This window comes from Pseudonaja textilis, chromosome 3 (genome assembly GCF_049901715.1).
Source record: "Pseudonaja textilis isolate UNSWEBS1 chromosome 3, rPseTex1.2, whole genome shotgun sequence".
In the NCBI taxonomy this organism is placed as follows: domain Eukaryota; kingdom Metazoa; phylum Chordata; class Lepidosauria; order Squamata; family Elapidae; genus Pseudonaja; species Pseudonaja textilis.
The window spans coordinates 200,587,301-200,609,485 of record NC_141992.1 but is presented as its reverse complement, the minus strand read 5'-3'; the positions used below and the strand labels follow the sequence as shown (position 1 = coordinate 200,609,485).

Sequence of the window (22,185 nt, the reverse complement as noted above, 5' to 3'; positions counted from 1 at the left end):
CCAAGGAGAGGCCCCGCCTGCCGGAGCAGAGCAGGGAAGAAGGTGGGGGGGGGACACTGGACTCACCTGAAAGTGGAGGATGATGGTCCAGATGAGGCCCAGCGTCAGCTTGGGGTTGCCATCAGCGATATCATCATTCCGGATGTTGACCAGTTTCACCTGTGGAGGCACACGCACGCACGCACACACGGTTACTGGAGGGCCCCACGGCCTTTCCACTCTTTCCCCTCCAGGCTCCCCATCCCACATGCTCACCTGCCGGTGCTTCAGGTAGTCCAGGGCGATCTGCACATTTTGCAGCTTGTGGAAGCGCATCCGTCCCTTCTCCCGGGGCTGTGGGCAAAGGAGGAGGATCAGGTCAGGGCCCTGGAGCGGGGTGGGTGTGTGTGTGTGTCCGTCCCCCTTCCCTCCCACCCTGGCTGAAAGGAGCCAGAGAAGGGCAAAGCAAGCCCAGCCTGGCGGACGGAGCCAGGAAACGATGCACTGGGGGGAAAGACCTGCACCACCCACCTCTCCCCCGCCCCGCCGTCCTCGCCCAGCTGAAGCATCCTAGGGCTACCTTAAGCTCGGCCACTGCAAGAGGAGCTCACAAGGCCACCCTCAGCACCACGCTGGATTCCCCTCCAGACAAGGAGGCACTGCCAGGAGGCGGCCACACAGCTCCCTCCCACCCCCCGCCTGGCCTGCCTTCCATCCTGGATCCCCTCTGCAGAGCCCCGGGCTCAGGGGCAAGGGGACAGCCACACTGCCCAAGGGCCCACTCCGAGGGATCCGCCATGCGATGCACCGGCCTCCCATCTGCAGTTATGGGTCAAGCAAAGCTTTCGGAGGGCACAGACGGGGCACGCGGCTTCTGCGTAAGCGAGGAGGCAGTGCGCATCAGCTGGGCTCCTTTCCAGCAGATGCCGAGAGCAGCCGCAGCAGGAGTGCCACGCAGAACCGGGCAGGACACTCACCAGGCGCAAGTTCCGGATCACGTCGCGCTCTCTGGGCTGAGCAGCAGGTGACAGCCGAGCAAGAGGGAAGCAGAGGTCAGAATCCAGCAGAGAGAAGAGACAGACAAACAGCACAAGGAGCGGCAGACAGACAACCCAGAGGAAGTGAGAGAGGAGCAGAGTCCGGAGCAGCTCTTGCGTTAGAGTGTGCGGGCAGCCTTGGCCTGCTGTGGGGGAGGGAGGAGGAGGAGGAGGCAGCGGCGGCAGGTGGCGCCGGAGGGCGGCAGCATCACAGGCGTCGCTCTAAGGCCCACGCTGGGGTGGGAGCATTTTGGTGTCCGTGTGTCTCACGCCTTCATCCTCCTTCCGAAAAGCCTCTCTTAACCCAGGAGGCCACCGAGATGGCTCTCAACCTCTGCAGATCCCCTCTGAGCGCCCCGAAGGTCGGCTGCCATTCCTCTTCCTGGACACCACCAGTGGGAGCACCGTCTGTTTTTGTATCGGCACAGGCGGCTGACATGGAGGCGGTCGAGGAGACGTCCCCCTCCGGCTGCTTCTTTGGCCAGAGCACAGCCGGGGCTGTCGTGGCATTGGGCCTAGAGGTCCAGCCCCCGGGGAACCCAGCCCCGGGCAAGAGACGGGAGCAGCTCCCACCCCCCAAAGCCTCCGGCCGGCCATGCAAGGGTTGAGCAAGAGGGAAGCTGCTGCTCAGACTCCCGGCTCAGGCCAGGCGACACACGGGTGCAGGCAGCATGCAGCCGGGGAGGAGGCGCCGAGCACCCCGCAAGCAGGAGGCAGGGGCGGTAGACGCTGGTGGGCAGAGGCAGGGTACCGGGACCCCCGGTGCAGAAGCTTGAGCTGCTTCCTCCAGAGCTCAGGTGGGAAGAGCGGCATTGCCCACCAAGCCCCCAGGGGCAGGCGCAGGAGGCCACGTACCAGAGTGTCCCCCGAGAGCACTTCCAGCAGCGAGATCAGGTTGTGTCCATCTCGCAGGTCCTCGTAGAGGTCATTCACGTGGCGCTGGGCCTGTGGAGGCAAAGACAAGCCGGAGGGATTGAGAAGTGGACCCAGCTGGGAGGTGGCTGGGGTATGGGGGGGGAGGGCAGTCACACCCATGCCAGTTCAAGGAACGTCCAGCCCCTGCCCTCCCTCCACCTGGCTTTGGCGTTGCCTCTGAGACCCACACCCCAGGTAGCCTCTGCTTCAGGCCTGACCCGGCAGCCGTCCCCAGAGGAAAAGGCTGTGGGACTCCTAGAGATCGTAGGAAGGAAGAGAGGGAGGGAGGGAGGGAGGGAGGGAGGGGGGCAGTGGGTGAAAGCCCAGCCTGCCTTGGCACCTACCTCTGCTCTCCAGTGCTGTCGCCAAGGCAGGAGAGAAGGAAGAAAGAAGGAAAGAGAGAAGCCTCGGAGGGAGGGAGGGAGAGAGAGAGACAGAGAGAGAAGTCGGGATTGGTAAATGCCCCAGGAAGCACCTCACACATGGGGGTCCTGCAGCCCCCCGGCTTCTCCCATCCCCCCAGCCGGTGGCCTCTCCAACTGCGGTGCCAGGGCAGCCTAGGGTGGGGCTCCCAAGGAGGAGGAAAGCAGCCCCAGAGAGACGGGGGTTCCTGCTGCTGTTTCCCAGGGCAATGCCTCTCCATCCCGAGCCCCCAGAAATCCCACCCCATCTGCGGGCAGAGCTCCAGGGCTTTCAGATCCGTGATGTGGGGGCCCCAAAGCCTCTGTGCCCCAAGAAATTGGGTCAGGGAAAGGAAGGAGGAGGAAGAGAGGTCGAGGCCAGCTGCGTCTTCCCTGAAAATGGTGGGTGGGCCTCCTGTGCACCATCCACTGCTCACAGCCACGTCCCTGGGCCCCCCGAGGCCCCCAGGACGGCCATCCTTTCTACCTGGCTCAGATCCAGGCAGGGAGGCCGGCACCCCGGCTGCCCCCCAGGAAAGGGGACTTACCTTGAAGAGGTGCTTGTTGACCCATTTGGTGAAGGTTTTCTTCTGGACCCGGTCGCGCTCATCTGCAAGAGAGGACGGGTGGGTGGGTGGGTGTTAAGCGGGGCCTAGGGAAGGAGGGAGGAGGCCGGGCTACGGGAGCCAAGAGGATGGGGAGGAAACCCCCGCTGGGAACCTCCAGAGGCTGGCCAGGGATGGGAAAGCCCCCCTTCCACCGTGGGCCCACACTCTCTTGCCAACCCCCTCCTCTGGAGGTCTGGGCCCAGGAGGGGCTCTGCCATAGCCCAGCCGCCCCTCCTCCACCAGGCCTTGTGGAATGGGGGAAGGGGGGTCGCTCCCTTTGCACAGATCTCCAAAGGCCAAGTGGGCCCTCAGCCCCCCTGCATTTGTCCGGCCCCCAGCCAGACGCTCCCCGCTAGGCAGCCCTGGGGTGAAAAAGGGAAGCTCAGCGGGACCCCAGCCACTCCCGCTTCTCTTGGCACAGCCCGGTGCTCCTGGGAAACCCCCCATTTTCACCCTCTCCGTGCCTCCATGCCATGCCCCCCGCACGCATTCTTGATCCGCCCCTTCCCTCAACCGCCATGCCTGTTGCGCAATTCAGTTCTCAGCTGCTCTTATTTTGTCCTGGTCCTCGCCCACTCCGGCACTCCGCCCTTCCCCATTGCCCCCCAGCTCCTTTGACCCCCCCGTCACGGCTCTGGACTTTCAACCTAGGCTTGCCTGACCCACCAATTCCAGACCACACCCCAGGCAGAAACAGTTTTTTCTCCCTGCTTCCACTTACCCTACACCCCTTGCAATGAAGTATCTTCTACCCCGTTTTCTTTCTGCCACATTTGAAGATCTTAACACATTTTCACCCAACATCCTTGACAGGTTACTTTTCAGATTTGTATCCCACAACCCAGCCGGCTTTGGCTGTGAATGGCACTGACCGCCAGCCAGCCAGCCAGCCTCGCTTTTGGGGCACTGGGGTCCCACCCCAAGGACACATCCACCTTCCCCCTCAAGGACTTTCAACGGTCAACCCACCCAGATGCCAACATTCCAGGCGTTCTGAAGACGCTGGGCTTCCACCAAACCTTCTTCTGACCCCCAATCAGCCACCATCCTCCAACTCCAGACTCCCCGGGAATTCTCCACCTCAGCCACATCCACTAAGCCAACCCGAGTCCTCCTCCCCCCCCCCCCTCCATACCCTTCCCAAGGAGCTGCTGAGTAGAGCAAAGTAGCCTGCACACCTCCTGGGACAAAGCCCCCCAGCTCCGGGGCCCTTCCCAGGGGAACCTCTGCCTTCCTGGGGGCCCTCCCCAGTCTCCACACAGAGCCTGCACAGCCGCCCCAAACCCAAACCCCTCCGTGCAGGTCTCAACCTTCCTCCCCAGGAACCTGACCCGTTTTCAAAACTCTCAGAGCAACCAGAACTTCCCTTTTCATCATTTTTACTTGGATGTTGCTTTCAACTCCACCCTTTCATCTCTTCCTATCGTTTCAGTGCAAACCCTAAAATTCTTTCCACCACCGCTCGCTCCTCCTCTCCGGTTTTCACCCCAAATAACGTTCTTATTTATAATTCCACTCACGCTGCCGAAGCCTCCTTGTTTAGTCCTCTTCCTGTAATCCCCAAACAATTAATTTCCATTAGAACCGGTCTGCATTTATTTCCCCTGCCTCTTTCAGTCATTCTTTTGCACCTCCCCCCCGAGGTCTCTTATTTCCACATTTGTCCAGCATCCTTTTTGTATTTCCTGTTGCTGTAACTCCCGCATTTCTGTGAGCCTCTGTGAGAATCCGGCTAAGGATTTCCAAAGCAGACCCTTCTTTCCTCATATCAACTCTTCATTCTCTCGGGGAGAAGCGGCACACTCGTTTTTCTTCTACTTTCCCTTGCCGTTCTTCTCCCCTCTTTTTCCCATGATCCACTCCAGACCTCCAACTCACGTACAAGGTTGGGCCTACTTGCAGTGACAGCAGCTCCTACTTTCTGACATGCATTTTGGTTCCCGCATTCATAACAAAGCCAACCCACCCCAGGTAAAGTTCCTCTGCTCCGGAAGATCTGCTCCCCCTTCTGGCCTGTCCTGGCGCCATGGACCTTCTGCCTTTTCCTTTCCCTGGGGATTCAGTCCGGCTCTTTTCCACTTACACCCCCCCCCCCAAGGCTATAAACTGCACCCTTTAATAGCCCGTCCTCCCACCAGGTGGGCTCATCTCCGCTGCGCATCATTTGGTCATGGAGGCTCTCGTGGGACAGACAGAGACAGACAGACAGATGCTCTTGGTGAAACAGACCAGGCCAAAGTCCCAGCTTGCCCCCCCTGCCTGATTCCCTGGGAACGGGTCGGGTCTGTATCCGGCCAGGATGCCACCAGCACAAGAGACCAGGAGTAAACCAAACGCCCCCTCATTGTTCCAGCCAAGCCTCTCCTGGGAAGGACCAAACTCTGCCTGCATCCCAACGGCTGGCAGGTCTCCGAGCAGCCCGGCTCTTGCCCAGGATCCTGCTGGCAGCTGTGCACCTCTGCTCGGCTTTATTTATCATGGGATGCTCCGGTGCGTAGAAGAAGAAACGTCCCTCGGCGGCTGAGGCGATCTGATCGACCACCAGCCATTCCGGAAGGGCCGGGGGGAGGGAGCGTGCCCACGGGAGGAAGAGCCGGCGCCGGGGAAAGGGGGGCTGGGAAGGGCGCAGCCGAGAGGCAGGTCGGCTCAGGCCCGGCACCAGCGCCCACCAGCCTCCCGGGCAGCCCGCCAACCCCCCGCGGGCCAGGTGGGGCCCCGGCTTCGCTGAGGGAGCGGCCTGGCGGAGCAGCGCCCTCCTGCGGCTGCGACACCCCCCCCCCCGGCGCCCGGCCCAGCGATCCCCGACGGCACCTCCGGGCCGAGCGGCTTCCCTTCCTCCGGCGGGCCTTGCTCGGGATCGCCGCCCCACCCACCCCCGCCCGCCAGCAGGCTCCACGCGGGTCGCGCGGAAAAGCCGCTCGGCAGCGCCCGGGCCGCTCCCTCCGTCCGGCGGGCCTTTGCGCCCAATGCCGCGCACCAGGAAGTGGCCGGCGGTGGCGGCGCCGGGAAGGGACCTTGGAACGGGGCAAAGGCGGCAGGCGAAGCGGGCTCCGCGGGGCCCCAGAGGCGGGAGGAGCCGTACCTTTCTTGCCCTCGGAGGCGCGCAGGACCGCCTTGTACAGGTTCTCCTCCTCGGAGCTGCCGGGCTGCATCAGCCACCCCGGGGAGGGACCCTCGGCCGCCTCCCGGCTGCGCCCCCTCGGCCGCGACATGGGCGCTCCTGACGCCGCTGGGACTCGCTCGCTCCCCACGGCCGCTCCCGGCCAAGGCTGCTACTGAGCGGAACAAGGTTGGCGCAAGCAGGCCAGGACGCTCGGCCCCCGCCCGCCCCTCCCTCCTCCCTCCCTCCCTCCCTCCTCCCTGGGAGCCGCTGGGGGCTGGGCTGGGCGGGCCCTGGGCTTCCCCTGCCCCCCCTTGCTCAGGCAGGAAACCGCTCCTGGGCCATTTAACCGCTTCCCGGCCAGCCATCCCCGCAGCGCCCGGGGAGAACCGGGAGGGAAAGACCCAGAAGGGCCTGAGCCCCACTGGGGCCGAGGGGAGGGGAGGGGACAAGCCTGGGGCGGGGTGGGTGGGAGGCTCCTGGGCAAGGGGAGAGCAGCCCGGAGCGCCTCTTCCCTGGCCCAGCGAGCAGCCTCGCCCACAGAGAGCACAAAGGGGGCCTCCGGTGTCCCTTAGCTCCCTTCAGGCTTGCCCACCTCTCAGCGGGTCTCTCGGGCTGCCGCCAGAGCTGCTCCGGGCAGCTGTTGGCCCCAGGGCAGCCCAGGCAAGCCAGAAAGGGGGCAGGGGGCACAGCCCACCCCTCCTCCAAGCAGCCAGAGGCACTGCTGCTCTGGGGGCTGTCTCCTCCCCCTTCAGTCTGGACACTTGGCTGAGCCAGGGCACAAAGGCAGACCCGCCGGACCCCTCCCAAGGGAGCAAAGGTTGCCAACCGTCAGGGCTGCACATCCCCAGGCAGCACATTCCAGGCTGGCCAGGCCCAGCCCCACCCGGCTTCGCTCAGGCAGACCTGGGCTGGGCCCAGACAGAGGAATGCACTGCAAGACAAGGGCTTCAAAGCCTCCCAGCAGCCCCCACAGCCCCCCCCCCCCCGCGTCTGGGGTGCCAAAGCAGAAGGGTGGAGTTGGGCACTCCTCCTGCCAGGGAAGGCGCCTGGAGCCAAACTCCCCGCCCGCCTGAGTCACGTCCCATGGAGGAAGCCAGTGGCCGCAGGGCACCACTCTGGAAGCAGGAGGGGGAGGGCATGGGGGAGAGGGAGGGCTCCCTCATTCTCCCCACTGCAGGAGCCTGGCAGGAGAGATGGGTGGGCCTTGTCCTCCAGCTGCAGACAATCCTAGCGTGGCCTTCAGCTCACAGAACAGCAGCCAAAGGGGCCTGCTGGGTCACAAAATAGCTGCCTCGAGCCAGGGGGCGCCCCCCTCCCCACTAGGGCCCAGCTCTAGAATCTAAGGCAGCCCCCCTGGACAGAGGAGCCCCCCACCCTTCTGCACAGAAGCAAAGGAAAGGAGGGTTTTCCAGAAACGGGAAGTCAGGAACATCAAAGGACCTCATGCTGTCCTGAATCAGCAGCACAAACCATCTGATAAAAAAACTCCCCCCCCAATGCAATTCACAGCAGACGTGTTTTCTGAATCATAGGAAATAACTTTCCACCCGACTCCACCCATGATGGAAGAAGGGCTGCCAGGCTGCCTTTGCTCTGCTCTTCAGTTCCAAGGTCTTCCTTCATTCCCTCCAAAGAGGACGGAGGACACCCAGCAACATCACCCGGAGGTGGGAAGCCCCCACTGGCCGCCCAGGAGCAACCTACCCCTCCTCTGCCTCCCAGCTCAGGTGCTTCCCAAGCAAATCCTGCAACACCCCCTCTTCTCCCCCCCCCGCCACCCCCAGCATCAAACTTATGGCACAGTTCCCAACAGGGTCCCTGAGGGCCAGGAACAAGGTATCCCGAGGGGTGGGCACAGTAGGGGGCCATTCAAATCCATGATGCACCCCCCCCCACCTTGTGTAAGGCCAGGTCTTAAGCCCTTTCGGAAGACCTCGGGAGGCAGGTGTGGGGGAAGGACGACAAGGCACTGGCCAAAGTATGCTGGTATAGCAATAGCATTCAAGACTCATATACCGCCTCACAGGGCTCTCCGGCCCTGTCTAAATGGTTTTACAGAGCCAGCAATCGGGGTCCTCATTTGACCCACCTCAGAAGGATGGAAGGTTGAGTCAACCTGGAGCCTGGCGGGATTTCAACTGTCCAATTAGAGGCAGCTGGCAGTCAGCAGAAGGAGCCTGCAGTGCTGCACTCTAACCATTGTGCCACCGAGGCTCTGTGAACCACAGGTGGCTTTAAAGATCACAACTGGCACCCAAACAGGTGAAATGGGTGTTAGCTTTGAAAGGGCAGCCGATTCTGTAGCAGCCATACCTTTGAGGCCACCTTCAAAGGCAGCCCCACCTAGAACACCTGGCTGCAATCGGACCGAGCCGGGCACAGCCCCACCCACTGCTCAAGCAGGACCCACGGGAGTCCACAGGGCCTTCCCCTGGCAGCGGAGTTTCCTCTTCAAGACTGGCTGGAGGGCAGAGGTAGAACGTTCTCTCTGGGTGAAAGGGAGCCGCTTTTTCCTTCTGAGGAACGAAGAGTCTTCCTTCTCGTGAGCTACACCTGGTGCTAAGGCAACGTGGCCCTCGGAGGAAGACCCAGCCAGAAGATGGGGGCGAGGGGGGCTTTCTGTTTTTCTCTGGAGCCAGGGATTCACTCAGCTAACAGACTGAACTTTTCAACAGGTGAGGCTGGTTGCTTTAAGCCCTGAGCGCCAGAAGGACAGCCCAGCTGGGTCTGTACTCACACGTTTTCCTAGTGGCCATCCAGAGGAACTTCCGCCACCCTTGGTCTGGATTTGGAGGTGGGTTGTCCCTACCTGAGGGTCAGGTGGAGCCTTCCAGACCAATGGCTTTGGGAGACTGGCCCTGCGTGACTGCACTGCTTGTGGGCTGTTTGTCCAGCCCCCAGGGGTGGTTGGGGGAGGCTGAGAACAAAATCAAAAGTCGCCTGGAAGTGGCTTCTCCTCTGGATCATCTCAGTCCAAGCCTGACCAGCCGCCAGGAAGGGCTTCTTCCTCAAAAGAGGCCTCACTAACTGCCACAACCTGAGCCCCCTTGCACAACCTCTGGCTGGGACAGATGCACAACTTGTTTACGTCCTGGCTGGCCGCCTAGCCCCTGGCCCTCTGAAAGGAGGGGAGAGACGTCCCCTCGTCCACGTTTTTCCAAGCTGAGGAGTCCCAAATGTTCCAGCCTGGCCTTCTGCTCTTTTCCTCATTGCATCCCTCCTGAAATCTGGCAAGCAGAACTTTCCAGAGGCTCCCGAATTGCCAGTTTCCAGGGCCTCCTCCCTGGGCAGGGCACAGGCAGCCAAGAGCCCTGGGGGAGGGCCGCGGCTTGCCCCCCTCCTTCCCCCGCCGCTTTGCACGGCTCTGCGCCCGCCTGCAGCCTAAGGAGGGGGGCGGCTCCCCCGTGTCCAGAAATGCAGGTTCCCCGGACCTGCAGCCCGACTCTCTCCAGGGGAGGGAGGCGCATTTGCCGCCCTCGGGCACAAGGGGCTCTTCCCCCCCCCCCACCGACCCCCTCCAAGGGGATTCCCACCCGCACAGCCGCCTGGCCAACTCGGCCCACTTCGGGGTGCGGCGACGGCGCCAGCCCAACGCTGTAATTTCTGGAGGCGGCGGGGCCGACCCCCCGCCCTTCGCTTCGGAGGCGGAGCTACGCGATAGACGCCCCAGCGGAGCGGGCCCCTTCCCGCCTTTTCCGGCAGGCGGCGGCCCGCCACAGCGAAAGGGCTTGCAGGGAGAAGCAGCGGCGGCGCCGCCGCCAGGAACCTCGGACCGGCGAGTGCTGGGAACGGCAGTGCTGGAGGCGGCCGTGGGCCCGGCTCCCTCGGCCGCGGGCGAGAGCGGGGACGGCGGAGGGCCGGCCAAGCTCCACTCGCGGCCCACACGGCCGGCCCGGGCGCTCCCGCGAGCCCGGCTGCGCGCGTCTCGGCCACTCACCCAGGCAGCAGAGCCGGCTGCGCAGGAAGCGCTGCCGGTGTAGTTCGGGCGCGCTCAGCCACTCCGAGCCGCCCAGCAGCACCGCCCGCTTGTAGGCGAAGTACGCGGCCACCGAGGGCTCGGCCATGGCGCCGCCGCCGCCGCCGCCGCCAGCCATGGCAACCCTCCCGCCGCCGCTTCCTGCCCCCGCCAAGCGTCAGCGGGGAGCTCCGCCCTGCCGGCCTGCGCCCGCCCCTCGCCGCGCCCGCCCCGGGCAGCCACCTCCGGACCGCTCCGGCCTTTTGGCAGTGGCTGCGTCGGACGCTGCGCGGCAGCCCCTCGGAGCCCGTCCAGGCGTCCTTCGACGGGCAGCGCCCAGAGCCCTACGCCGCTGCCTCGGAGGCCCCGCGAGGCCCCGACCCGCCGGCGGGGTCGCTCGGGAGGCTCCTGCGGCGGACCTACCCGCGAAGCCCGTCCCGCACCCGTGCGGAGCGCCGAGCGAAGGCGCGCCAGACTTGGCAGCCGCCCCGGGTTGGGTGGGGGGAGCGCGGGCCCGCCCGCCCGTTCCTTCCTCGTGAAGGGTCTTTCGGCCTTCGACCCCGGAGCGGTCCAGGGAGGCCGGCTGCATTCCCACGACCAGCTGAGCACACATTGACGCAGCACACTTCAATCAAGCTCGCCTGACCCGTCCGAAGAGGGGAACCCGCGAACAAGGCAGCCTACGTAGTCCGGGCCCGCGACCGAAGTCCCGGGAATGAAACGCGGCCTCCGCCTGCAATTACCGGCGTGGCCGATAGAGGCGCACTGGCTGCAGGCCCTGTCGGGGGGCACGAAGCAGGCACCTTTACTCCGGCCACAGCGCTGTCCTGCCCCGAGTCCGGCGGCAGCTGGGAGGAAGCCCCGTCCAATAGCTGCTCCTGCAGCTGCTGGGCTTCTCTTCCTTCCCGGCCTGGTTCTTGACCGAAGGCACAACGGAGGGGACCCACACCAGCCCAGGGCCACATCCTGCAAGGTGGCCGCTGGCTGGCTAGGACATGGAAAGGGAGGGGGCTGGACACCGAGCAAACCTGCAAGAGCCCTTCGTCACTGCGGGGGTGGGGTGGGGGCAGGAAAGGAGCCACTTGCCCAGGTCCAGAGCAGTTGGCAGCCTTGCCTGGGCACCAAACTCCAGGCCTGTTACAGGCTGCAGAGGGGGCCCTTCTCCCTAGAGCTGTAGTGGGGCAGCGGTTAGAGTGCAGTATTGCTGGCTAACCCTGCCCACAGCCTGGAGTTCGATCTTGATGGGGCTCAAGGGTCACTCAGCCTTCCATCCTTCTGAGGTCAGTGAAAGGAGGAGCCAGATTGTTGGGGGCAATTGACAAATAATCCTTTGACATCGTAACACCACCACCCCCAAGTGCTATGGGGCAGCCTAGAAGTCCAAGGGCTGTTGCTAGTGCGACGGCTCCCTCCCACGTGCCAGCCTGCAGGGCAGAGATAAGGTGGGGAAGAGGAGCGAAGGCAGATATCACAGCAGCCAAAGCCTTCGCCACAGAGGGGTTCTTGGAAGGGGAGCCCGCAGCCGGGTGCCCAAGAGGCTTTTCGACCCCAGCTTCCCCGAGTGTCTTCCTGACCCGCGACAACCGGTGAACCAGAGCGGAGTGGCAGGCAGGTCCTCCGGGGTTTGCCCAGGGCAAGCTGAGGAACCAGGGAGCCGCCTGGCACCATTTCCAGGTAGACCAGGGCTCCCTCCTCAGGCCAGCGGGGGTGCGAGGGGGGGGCTAGTGAAGGACTTCCTGCTCTCCACCCCAATAGCCACTGATAGCTCCCCTGGTGGGATTAAGGGCCCGGAGCCCCCAAACTGGGGTGGTTGACCCACGGAAAGAGGGCCAATGTTTTCAGAATATGTCCAGGGTGCCCCTTTCTTGGGGATTCACAAGCAGCTCTGGATTCCCCCTCCCCCGGAAGGACTGAGGGGTAGCACAGAGGACCAACCCCTGAAAGCGGCCAGTGGGACTCGTGTTTTCCATAAGCAAGGAAGGGTGACTGCCCCCACCCCCCTACCCCCGGCAGGGCTGAGAGCTCTGGGGCTGCCAATCCTCAGTGCTCCCACTGGGGGCACAGCGTCCCCTCCCCCCATAAGCAGAATCGAGGTCTGCAGCCAGCGGCACAGCCCCCATCCGGCATCAGCCCACCTCCAGCAGGGGGCAAGACACACACACCCCCGCCCTTTGCCACTCAGGAGGCCCAGGCACCCCGAAGGGCATTAGCACTTCTTGACTGCATGTTCTTGACTCCCTTGGCCCAGGACAGTTGTGTGTGTGCGTGCCTGGCCTATTATTGGGCTATTTTCCACTCCCCTCTCCCACTTGCTGCAGACACGAATCCCACAAACCAGCATTCCCCAGGGAGCATTTGCTGCTCCGGATTAGGGTTTCTCTAGTTCTCCCAGTGCAGGACAGAGGCTGGACCAGCACTGGGGAGGCTCAGGATCATGTCCACCTTCCCGGGCATTAAGATGTGCTCCCTGGCACCCTGGGCAGAGCTTGGGGGAGTCGGGCGTCTTCTGCACACAGCTCAGTCCCACGCCCTTGTGGCCGGCCCCCTCCCCACAGCGCTGCCATCTGAGCCAGCACTGGGCTAAGTGGTGTCCTCCCTGGACTGGCAGCACGGCGGGGTGGGCTCTGCACGGGGAGGTGTGTGGTGGGTGAATTAATAATGGGTAATAAAGGAAAGGACCAAGGGGGGGGGGGGGGCTGAGGCCGGGGCCCAGTCCAGAGGACAGAGGTGACCTCCATGCCCATCAACCAGCCGGACGTGCCCTGATGCCTCTCAGCAGGTGTGGCCATGGAATGCAGCCTCCCAGCCAGAGCTAGGCTGGCAGGCTCAGGAGCTCGCGGGGCTGCCTTCCCTGGGAACAGGCCAGGGTCCAACCGGATTAGCAGGGGGAGGAGGAGGACAGAGGGGCCCCGTTTGCTCTTTTCCCACCCCCAACGGCTCCCGGGTCTCTTCCTCCAACCGAGCCACGGGGAGGCAGCAAGCAGAGCACGGGCTCCTGGCTGGAAACCTCTGGCTTTGGGGCAGGGTGGTCACAATGATGAGAGCCATTACTCCAGAAGTATCGCCGGCTCCCCCTTCCCCACCCACAAAAGAAAGGGGGCCGAAGGAGGCCAGGTCCTCCAGGGGGGCGGGGGGGCGGGGGGGGATGGAGTGAGCTACCTTGGCCAGAAGGGAGACTGAGGAAAGGACCCTCTGGGGCAAGAGCAGCCGAGCGGGAGGGGGGCTCCAAGGAGAGGGGAAAGCCCACTCACCACCTCTGGGTGACTTGCACCCTCCCCACTTCCCCTCCTGCAGCGCCATCAGGATGAGGGGAGGCGGCTTCCCCAGCGTCAGGGCCGACCCAGCAGTGTCTCCCCTCAGGGGAAGCCCCAGCAGCCTGAGGCGGGGTGGGGGTGGGGGTGGGGCAGTGATTCAGAGAAACCAGCCGTGAGTTAGAGAAAGCGAAAAACCGCAGGCCCAACTGCCAGGGAGCAGCAGCAGCAGCAGGAAGGAAGGAAGGAAGGAAGGGAGCTCTCTGGACGTCCCGGCTTCAGTGCCCCCAGGGAGCTGGGCTTCAGTGCCCCTTCAGGCTGTCCTCTGTTCAGCCACCAGGACGGAGCCTCACTTGCTGAAGGAGAGGAGGAGGAGGAGGAAGGGGCCTTTGATGACTGGGTGAGGATTTGGGGAATTGACAGGCAGGTTGGCAGCTGCCCTCTGCCCACCCCCAGCAGCTCAGCCCGGCCCTCAGCCGCCAGGAGGCCTCAGCTGAAGCCCTTCTGAGCGGCCCAGTCAGAAAGCAGAGGGAACAGGCCCCAGGGCTAAAGACCCGAAGCAGCTGGCAGGGAAAGGGGAGGGGCTCCTGCATACCAGGTGGCAGCCACCGAGCCGGGAGAGGGGCAGCCCACGCAGTGTTCTTCGGCTGAGGCCTCTGCCCCAAACCATGAGGACGGCAGAGAGGCCCCACTGCAACACCCCTCAAGCCTTAGGCCACACGCCTGCCCTCCTCCAGCTGCCTGGCACCTTGGCACCTGCACCTGAGCTTGGTACCCCCCTCACAACTAGCAGCCAGCCTCAGGGTGGGCCCTGCAGCTCCCAAGGCACCCTGGGCACCATTCCCGTCCCCTTTGCGGGAGGGCGGGGTGGCTTCCCAGGACTCCGCCCCCCCACCACAGAGAGGAAGAAACCCCAGAGAAGGGGCTCCAGCCCAGGCAGACATCATCTCGAGAAAACCCTCCAGGAAGAAGAATGGGGGGGCTATGGTGGTAGCCTGATCCCCAACAGCAACTTCTCTGGGGGGTCATCCCAACGTCCAGGCACTGCAGACAGAGAAGGGCTCCTCCTCCACCCAGAAGGGCAAACGCCACGCCAGGCAGGAGCTCTCAATGCTGCATTATGCAGAAAAGGTCAGGGGGCAAAGGAAGGCGGCAGGATCCCTGCCCTGAAGTCTGTGGGTTTTAGTGCCTGCGAAGTTCAGCGCTTGACCAGGAAGAACTTCTCTCCTTCCCTCTCTCTCTTGCTCTCTCTCTCTCCCCCTCCCTCCCTCCCCTCCCTCGCCACCCTCTCGCTCTCTCTCTCCCTCCCTCACACACACACACACACAGCCCGGAGGGGGACGCGACAGAGGGAGAAAGCTCAAGCTTCATGGCGCCCAAAGCAGCTCCTTGGCCAGGGACCCGGGACAGCCCCTCCAGACACGGGCCCTCCAAACAGAAAGCCCCCGCCCCCCCCCATCCACTGGAATGAAAGTGGGACGTCCACGTCCACGTCCGGGCTGGCCTCTTGCTCAGTCCCACAACGGGCGGCCTTTTAGGGGGGGAGGAATCTCCAGAATCTACAAAGAACCAGGCGAGGCATGGAGGGTCTCGCCGGCCGGCGGGGCCGGGTCACTAAAGCATTTGACCGGCACCCGGGCGAACTCGCTGGCCCGCCCCCGCCTTTAGCGAACCAAGCCGCATCCCTGCCGGGACGCTCGAGCCGGGCCCGGGCGGGAGGTCGGTCCTCGGCGAAGCGGGCGGCTAGAAAGCAAAGGAGACACCCTTCCCCGCCTCGCCTGCAACCCCGGGGACAGCTGGCCGAGGGCGAGAGCCTCCGGCCAAGGTCAACGAGCAACTGGCTGCGGTTGCCTGGCGAAAGAAGGGAGCTCCGGCAAAGCCCCGAAGACCGGCAGGAGGCGGCGGGGACAGGGACCCCCCCTCCCGCCGCGGGACCTCCCCGCAGATAAGCTCCGGCCAAGCCAAGCGCGCCCCGCACGGCGTCCCGCCGCCGCCGCCCCCACGTGCCTGTGTTTGCTACAGCTCGCGGGGGGAGGGCGGAGGGAGGGAGGGAGCGCCCCGCCCGCCCCGCCCCGCGGGGCCCCAGCGCCGCCGCTCCGCTCGCTCTCACCGTCATCGGCGGCGCGGTCGGGGCTCCCGGCGCGCCGCCAGTACCAGACCAGCGCCAGCGTCAGCGCGTGGCCGGCCACCACCAGCGACGGGAAGAGGCTCCCCCCTCCGGGATCCATAGCGGCCGCGGCCGGGCAGGCAGGGCGGGAGGCGCTCGGAGGACGCAGCCGCTGGGCCGAATGCCGGAGCCGAGTGAGCAGCGGCCCCTCCCGGCCGCGGCGGCCTCTTCCGCCTCCTCCCGGGCTGCCCGCAAGTCCGGCCCCCTCGGCCCGCCGCCCGCAATGCGGAGCCGTCCTGGCCCAGCCCGAAGCAGCGCACCTTCCCGCAGGCTGAAGCCCCACTGACGGGCAGCGCTCAAGGTTACCCGCCGCGCGCGCGCTCCCGCCCTGGCCGAGCCCGGCAGCTCCGGACCCGCCTCCCTGCCCCCCAGCCCCGCGCCAGGTCTGGATCTGGGGAGGCCCAAGGGCGCCGCACCAACGTCCCCTTCCCGTCGGGAACTGGCGCCCAGTGCCCCGGCCTTCCCGGGATGGGAGTGGTCGCCTACCCGGCACGATCTTCATCGTGAGGCCTCGTCCAGGACAGCAGCCCCGACCGGAGGGTCCGAAGCGTCTCTCGGCCGGACCCCGACTGCCCCCCCGCCGCGATTCCCCGTGGCAGGCAGGGGAGACGGGCTATAAATAGCTCTTTCGTCGCCGCCGGGCCGGGCCCAGCTCGTCACGGCTCCAAGTTAGAACATTACGCGGAGCAGGGGAGGGCGCCGGTCAAGCACAGCACCTGCGGGCGCCCCGCCACACCTGTTGGGGCTGCAGCTGCGTCCCTGGCACCAGCGGGCCGAGGGGTCGGGATGGGGAACCAGGGCTCAGCAGCGCGACATAAATCTCCCCCCCCCCATCCATGCCATGAATGAGCCTGGAGGGGGGTGGGGTGGCATTTGCAATCCTTACCATGGCATAGGCCCAAGGGGGGAGGCGGAGCCAATCCTGCTTTCAGTCTCAACCACCAGGGAAAGGAAGGAGGCTGCCCCATAACTAGATAGGGGGCGTTGCAAGGGGTGACATCTACCTGGGAGTCCCTTAAGTGGGTCTTCAAGGCAGGTAGCCCTGGGGGTTTAGACCAACTAGGGGAGCCTGGTGGGCCCCACTACTTGCCCCCCCATCTGCTGCCTCTGCACACTTCCCTGGAGGATCCTGTACTGCCCCCTTCAGCTGCCTGCCAAGAGCCTCTGCCCCAACCAGGGGTCCCTTGCGGTGTGAATGCATTTTCCCCCCCATGACTTGCGCAGAAGGCAGAAATGTGGGGATACGTACACCTGCTTGGATGTACATCTGAAGGGATGTCGGGCTCCTGGTCAAGGCAGGCAGGCCCTGCCTCTGAGGTCTCTGGGAGAGAGGGGGCTCTTCGCCACAGGGACCCCACTCCAGGCCCAAAGGTCACGGAGGATCAGGCCCTGACCAGCAGGGGCAGTCCGGGCAGAGAAAGGAACAGCTGAAGGCTGGCAGGCAGTCTCAGCAGGAGGACGGACGGACGGAGGGGCCGCAGAGTCTCCCCACAACCACGGGATGATCAGCCAGCGTGAAACCTGCCCCAGGTGCAGGAGGGGCCCTGGAGAAAGCTGCCCCACCATGGTGCACGCTCCAGAAAGCCCGGCCTGCCCCGCCGGCACCAGGGGCAGCCCAGGCCGGCCCTGTGGGGCTCCCAAGGAAAGCTGCAGACGGAGGGGACCCGGCCTCTCTGTGGGCCCCAACGGGCCTCTGTGCTGCCTCTGGCCCCCAGAAGTGACCTTCATAGCTCGGTCCCTGCAGAATCAATGGGCCCCAGTCTGCCCAGGACCCCTCAAACCCTCTGTGGGCCCAGGGCATCCTCCAAAGGCCTGGTGGGGGGGGCATCCTGAGCTTCGGGGGGAGAGGTAGGCGGTTAGCACATCCAGCCAACTCCCCCTCAGGCAGGGACTGGATTTGAGGCCAACTGGACTGGGGGCATCTTCCCACATGAGACGCCCAGCTGTTCCCTTGGCCTCAGCTCCTCCTCCTCCTCCTCCTGCTCCTCCTCCAGCAGGAGGGAAATCTGGGTGGGTGAGCAGAGATCCAGCTTAGCCTGAGCATCAGCCAGGCTGCCAAGGAGGTTGGCCTGGGGGAGGGAGCAAGGGGGCAGCTATTGTGCCAGGCAGGAGCAGTTCTCCCAAAGCCCACAGAAAACGGGGGCCGGATTGTCCCGGAAGCCTCACATGGCTGAAGCTGGGGGGTTCAGCGTCCCTACACCCTCCCCCAGGCCAGAGAAGCGCCTCACATCTGGGCCGTCCTCATTAACCCCCAGACCTGGAGACCAAGTCTGTGCGGGAGACTCCCAGCCCCCAGGCCAGCCTCCTGCTCCGTAAGGGGGGCGGATCTGGGCAAGCCCCACTCCTGGTTCCTGGTGGGGAGAGGCTGGTCCACCCCCTTGCTGTGCTTCCTCTGGGGCATCTGCTGGAGGGGAAGGGGAGAGGGAGGGAGGCACCTCAGAGCCACCTTTGGGGCTCAGTGTAACCGCACAGCCGGCAGCAGCGACCAATGCCTCCCCAAACTTCATGGGGGGGGGGGGCTGGGGCTCCCCGGTTAACTGCCCAGCGTTTCCCTGGAGGGAAGAAACCAGTCTCTGCCCACCTACTGCTCCCCCCCTGCCCTGAGGAGGGAGAAGGAGCTGCCTCCGGGTGGCCACGTCTGAAGGAGATGCCCAAAGAGCTGCCCTGCAAGCCTCTTCTTCTCCACCAAGCAGAGGCTGAGTGGGGACAGGACTCATGGCCTCAAGGAGCCCACCGATTCTACCTTCCCACCTCCCTTCAGCTTCCGACCTGAACCTTCAAGGGGGAAACCGAGGAGGTGTGGGGCGCCGGCTGCCCTTTGCGGGGGCCAAGGGGGTTGGGGGTGGAGCAAGGGGGAGTGCCCTGCCAAGCCCCCACCTCGCCTTCAGCTCCCACCACAAGCCTTGAGCTCCGCTGGTCCCGAGAGGGCTCCCCCCACCCCGCTCCGCCTCTTCCGCGGGGTCTCAGCGCCCGCCCTGTTTCCTGCCTGCCATCCTGAGGGGAGGTTCCCCCCGCCCGCCCCGCGGTACCTTGCCCCTGCTGGATAAGGTCCTCCATGAAGTAGCGGCCGTCCTCCCAGACGGAGGCTGCAGCAGCCGCCGCCATTCTGGCCCTAGCGAGCGAGGAGGCGCGTGCGGGAGAGAGCAGCCACCTTCGTCCTCTCCCGCCAGGTCGCACCCGAGACTCCACCAGCCAGACAAGCCCGTGCAGAGCGCCGAAGCCAGGCCCCCTCCAGCTGCTGCCGCTGCCACACCCAGAGACGGCCTCTGGGCTCCCCTCCCTCCCCCGACTCTCCTCCAACAACCCCAAATTCGCTCCAGCTGCCATTTGAGTGCAGACGGGACGCCCGCGGCGCTCTTCCCGCTGAAGTGCAAAAATGAGTGCGCGGGGGGGGAGGATAGGTTTTCTCTTGTACAGCCTCCCCTTGCAGGGATGTAGGGCAGGGCTCCCCCGCCTCCCCCAGCCAGAAGTCAAAGATGAACACCCCCCCCCCCATTGCTGTCCTACTTGAGTCATTCGCGGGGCTCCCCTGCCTGCAGTGCCAATTGCCAGGCTGGGTCTCTGGCAGCCCCAGGAGGAGACCCAGGCCCTTTTCCCTAGAGTTCTCCAGGATCGCCTCCCCCCACCCCCATCAAAGCTGCCAGATGGCAGTCAAGGCGCCCAACAGCAGCCCCACTGCCAGGCGCCCGGGAAACAGCTGCTGGGGCAGAACAGGGTGTGGCCGCCCGCTCCACCAAGGCAGCTCTCCCTCCGCGAAGAGGGGGGTCAGCCCGCTCATAGCAGGGGGAGGGGCCTTAGCTGACTCAGAGCCTGGGTCTACACACACACACTCACTCACCGCTTCCTTTCTCACATGACCGGCTGCCAGAGCAACCGACCAGCCTGTCCGGCCCCTCCTGTGCCTGGCTGGCCCTCCCACGCACACAACCTCCCTGGCACTCAGAAAGAAGGCGCCCCATCGCTGGCAGCAGACCAAGAGAGCTCCTTCCCCGGCACCACGCCAACCCGTCCCCCCAAGGGCCCCCACTCGAAGTACCCAGGAGCCACTCCTCAAGGGACCGGCTTTCCACCAGCCGGGAGAAGCGCCTAAGACACCCACCCGTCTCCCTCCAACTATGGTCCACCGGCAGCCCCCTCATGGCACAGCTTCTTCACCCAGGGGAAAAGAAGTGGTTGCGAAGAACCCCCTCCCCAAGCCGAAGTCCCCCCGAAGCAAGGGGGCGGGCAACAAGCAACCCTCCTCAGATACCTTCACCCAGCTTCCCCCCTTCGCCTGTGCCGCCGCCGCCTCTTCTGCACCTCTCCCCCAGCGAGAGCAGGCCCTCCAGCAGGCTCCATGGGCACCAGCTGCCTCTGATCTTGGCAGGCGGGAGAAGCGGCGGGGCTCCCAGCGACCAGCAAGGAGATGCTAAGGATAGCAGCACAGCAGCTGCTGCCCACCTGTCACAGCACAGGACCTCCCCCGCCCCCCAGCATGCCATCGCCAGCACGGAGGCTCCTACAGGGCACGGAAGTCGGAGCGCAACCCCCCTCCTGACCCTCCAGCCCCTCCCCGGGATCTTCAGGGCGCAAATGCCCTCCGGCTGGAGCACCGACCCCCCAGCGCCAGAAGGTAAACACCTTGCGAGGCACGCCCCCCTTTGACCGAAGATGCCCCCAAGTCCAAAAGAGGCCTGGTGGGTCCTGCCCCCCCCCAGCACTCTCCCCAGAGGGAGGTGGTCTGACCTTCATCTGAGGAAGATGCCGGCGGGAGCACCGCCCTCCTGCTTGCCGACTCCACAGGTCCGGCGGCATCCTTCCGGCGGTACTCCTGGCGTGAGCCCTCCTGGGGCTTGGCGGGCTGGGAGAGCGGGCCCCGCACGGCTTGCACGCCAGGGGGCCGCGAGGCAGGCCGGGCCACGGGCAGGGGGCGCCGGGCACGCTGCAGGGTGGTGGGCACGATCTCCGGCGGCAAACGCAAGTACTGACGGAGGTGGGCGATGCCCTCATCCGTCAGGTACCAGTAGCAGTGGCGCCAGGCAAAGCTCTCGCGGACCAGCCCCCGAGAGCGCAGGGAGCCCATCGCCCGCCAGACCTGCAGGTGGCTGACCCCGGGCAACTCCGGGTGGAAGCTGCGCGGGCGGGGGTCTTTCTGCCCCACCAGCACGCCGTCCCGGAACAGCCGCTCGTAGATGCTACGCAGCTGCCCCAGCGGCATCAGCATGCCGGCTACCATGTTGCCCGAGGGCAGGGTGACCGGCCGGCCGGCTTCCGAAAGGGGGCAGAGAAACAGCGGCAGCAGCAGCCTTCGCCGCCGCCGGGTAGCCGGGACAGGAAGGAAGCCTCCGCTGGGCTGGACCGCCCACCCTCCCTCCCTCCCTCCCTCTGCCCAGCCCCAAGGAGCCTCCCACTCGAGCCCCCTTCCCCGCCCGACGGCAGGGAGAGGGAGGGAGGGAGGGGGGGGGGGAGGCCAGGGAAGCACAGGTTCCTCCTCCAACCCCCTCCTCCCGCCCCCCGCGGCTGCTGGGCCTGAGTCAGCAGGGAGGGGAGGGGCGTCCCACTCAGAGTTTCCTTCCACAAACTTCTGGGCAGCTGTGGGGAGGGAGGGAGGGAGGGGGAGGGCAGGACGGTGAAGCTTGTGGGGACTCACCCTGGGCTGCCCCGGAGATCTGGTTGGAGGGCAGCCCAGTCAGAGTCCTCACGGGAAACTGAGGCACAGAAGGGGAGCCTCTGCCAGGCTCTGTAAAGGCAGGAGCGGCTTCCCAGATGCGGGTGGCTGCTAGAGAGGTCAGCTGGCCTTTGGCAGGGCACCTTCCAGGGGCACGGAGCCTCCAGGCAGGCAGGCAGGCAGGGAGCAAGGAGAGGGAAAGCGGCTGCCTGCTTGCCTGCCCCCGCCCAGCCCCCTCCAAATCCCTCAGACCCACAGCCCCCCCCACCCGCCCTGCTCCAGGCTATTCCTGGGTGGGGGCTGTGCCAGGTATTCGGAGCCAGATGGGGCTGCCGACTCCCCTCCAATTATAGCGCCAACCCCAATGCCGGCAGCTGCTCTCTTGGGGGCACACCCAGGTCTGGCGGGGTGGGGGGAATGCCTGGGTCCTCGCAAGCCTTCCCTGAGCTCAAAAGGGCTGCCCAGGCCACGCCGGGGTGTTGGGTGGAAGAGAGACCAATAGGACTGGAAGGACAAGGACAGGTGGCAAGCCTAGTATCGCCCACCCCGGGCAGCCTGGGGGCCTCCCTCTTTCCAGGGAGAGATGGGGAGGGGCCAGTCATTGCTGGAAAGCCCTGGCACAGACCCCACCCACCCAGCGGGCACCCTCCACTTCCATGGACACCGAGGGCAGCTGGTGCCCAGGGTACAGTCAGGACCCCCAGATGCGTCTTGCCTGGGGGTCCTTGGGCGGCCAGCCTCTCTCGCACTCAGGACTCTGCACCTGCCAGCAACCACTCCTCAGTCCCCACTGGGCACAGGGCCCGCTTGGCAGGAGGGGACTCTCCAAACTGGCTGGGCCGTTTCCCCAGCTCCCGGCCAGAGTCAACAGGATTTGTGCAGGATTTGCCTTGGGTGGTTGCTCTGCTGGTCCAGCCCCACCCTAAGCACACATACCCCCCCCCGCCGCGCATGCACAAGAGCCGCCTTCCCTAGGGGCCGATGCCCGGAGAGAGGAACCTCTGTCCCCCACAGAGGGGGGCATCCGGGACCACAGGGGGTCATGCAGACAATGGGAAGACTGGGAGGCAATGGGGGCCTAAGAGGGGCCTGTGCCTTCTGTAAAGCCAACCCATGTTGCAC

The 22,185-nt window shown here is 65.2% G+C and overlaps 1 protein-coding gene across 1 annotated transcript in view; it reads right to left on the bottom strand.

Moving 5' to 3' along the window:
* The window catches only part of PLEC (plectin), a 46,502-nt gene extending 25,856 nt beyond the window's left edge, over positions 1 to 20,646 (bottom strand). Inside the window, exons 1-7 of the mRNA XM_087931910.1 lie at positions 20,142 to 20,646; positions 2,881 to 2,942; positions 2,276 to 2,290; positions 1,872 to 1,961; positions 957 to 992; positions 256 to 333; positions 67 to 159 (exon numbers count right to left, since the gene is read on the bottom strand). Of these exons, the coding sequence (XP_087788036.1) occupies positions 67 to 159; positions 256 to 333; positions 957 to 992; positions 1,872 to 1,961; positions 2,276 to 2,290; positions 2,881 to 2,942; positions 20,142 to 20,631 (864 nt within the window). The 5' untranslated portion in view covers positions 20,632 to 20,646. The remainder of the gene's footprint in view (positions 1 to 66; positions 160 to 255; positions 334 to 956; positions 993 to 1,871; positions 1,962 to 2,275; positions 2,291 to 2,880; positions 2,943 to 20,141) is intronic.
* Positions 20,647 to 22,185: the final 1,539 nt, after the last annotated feature.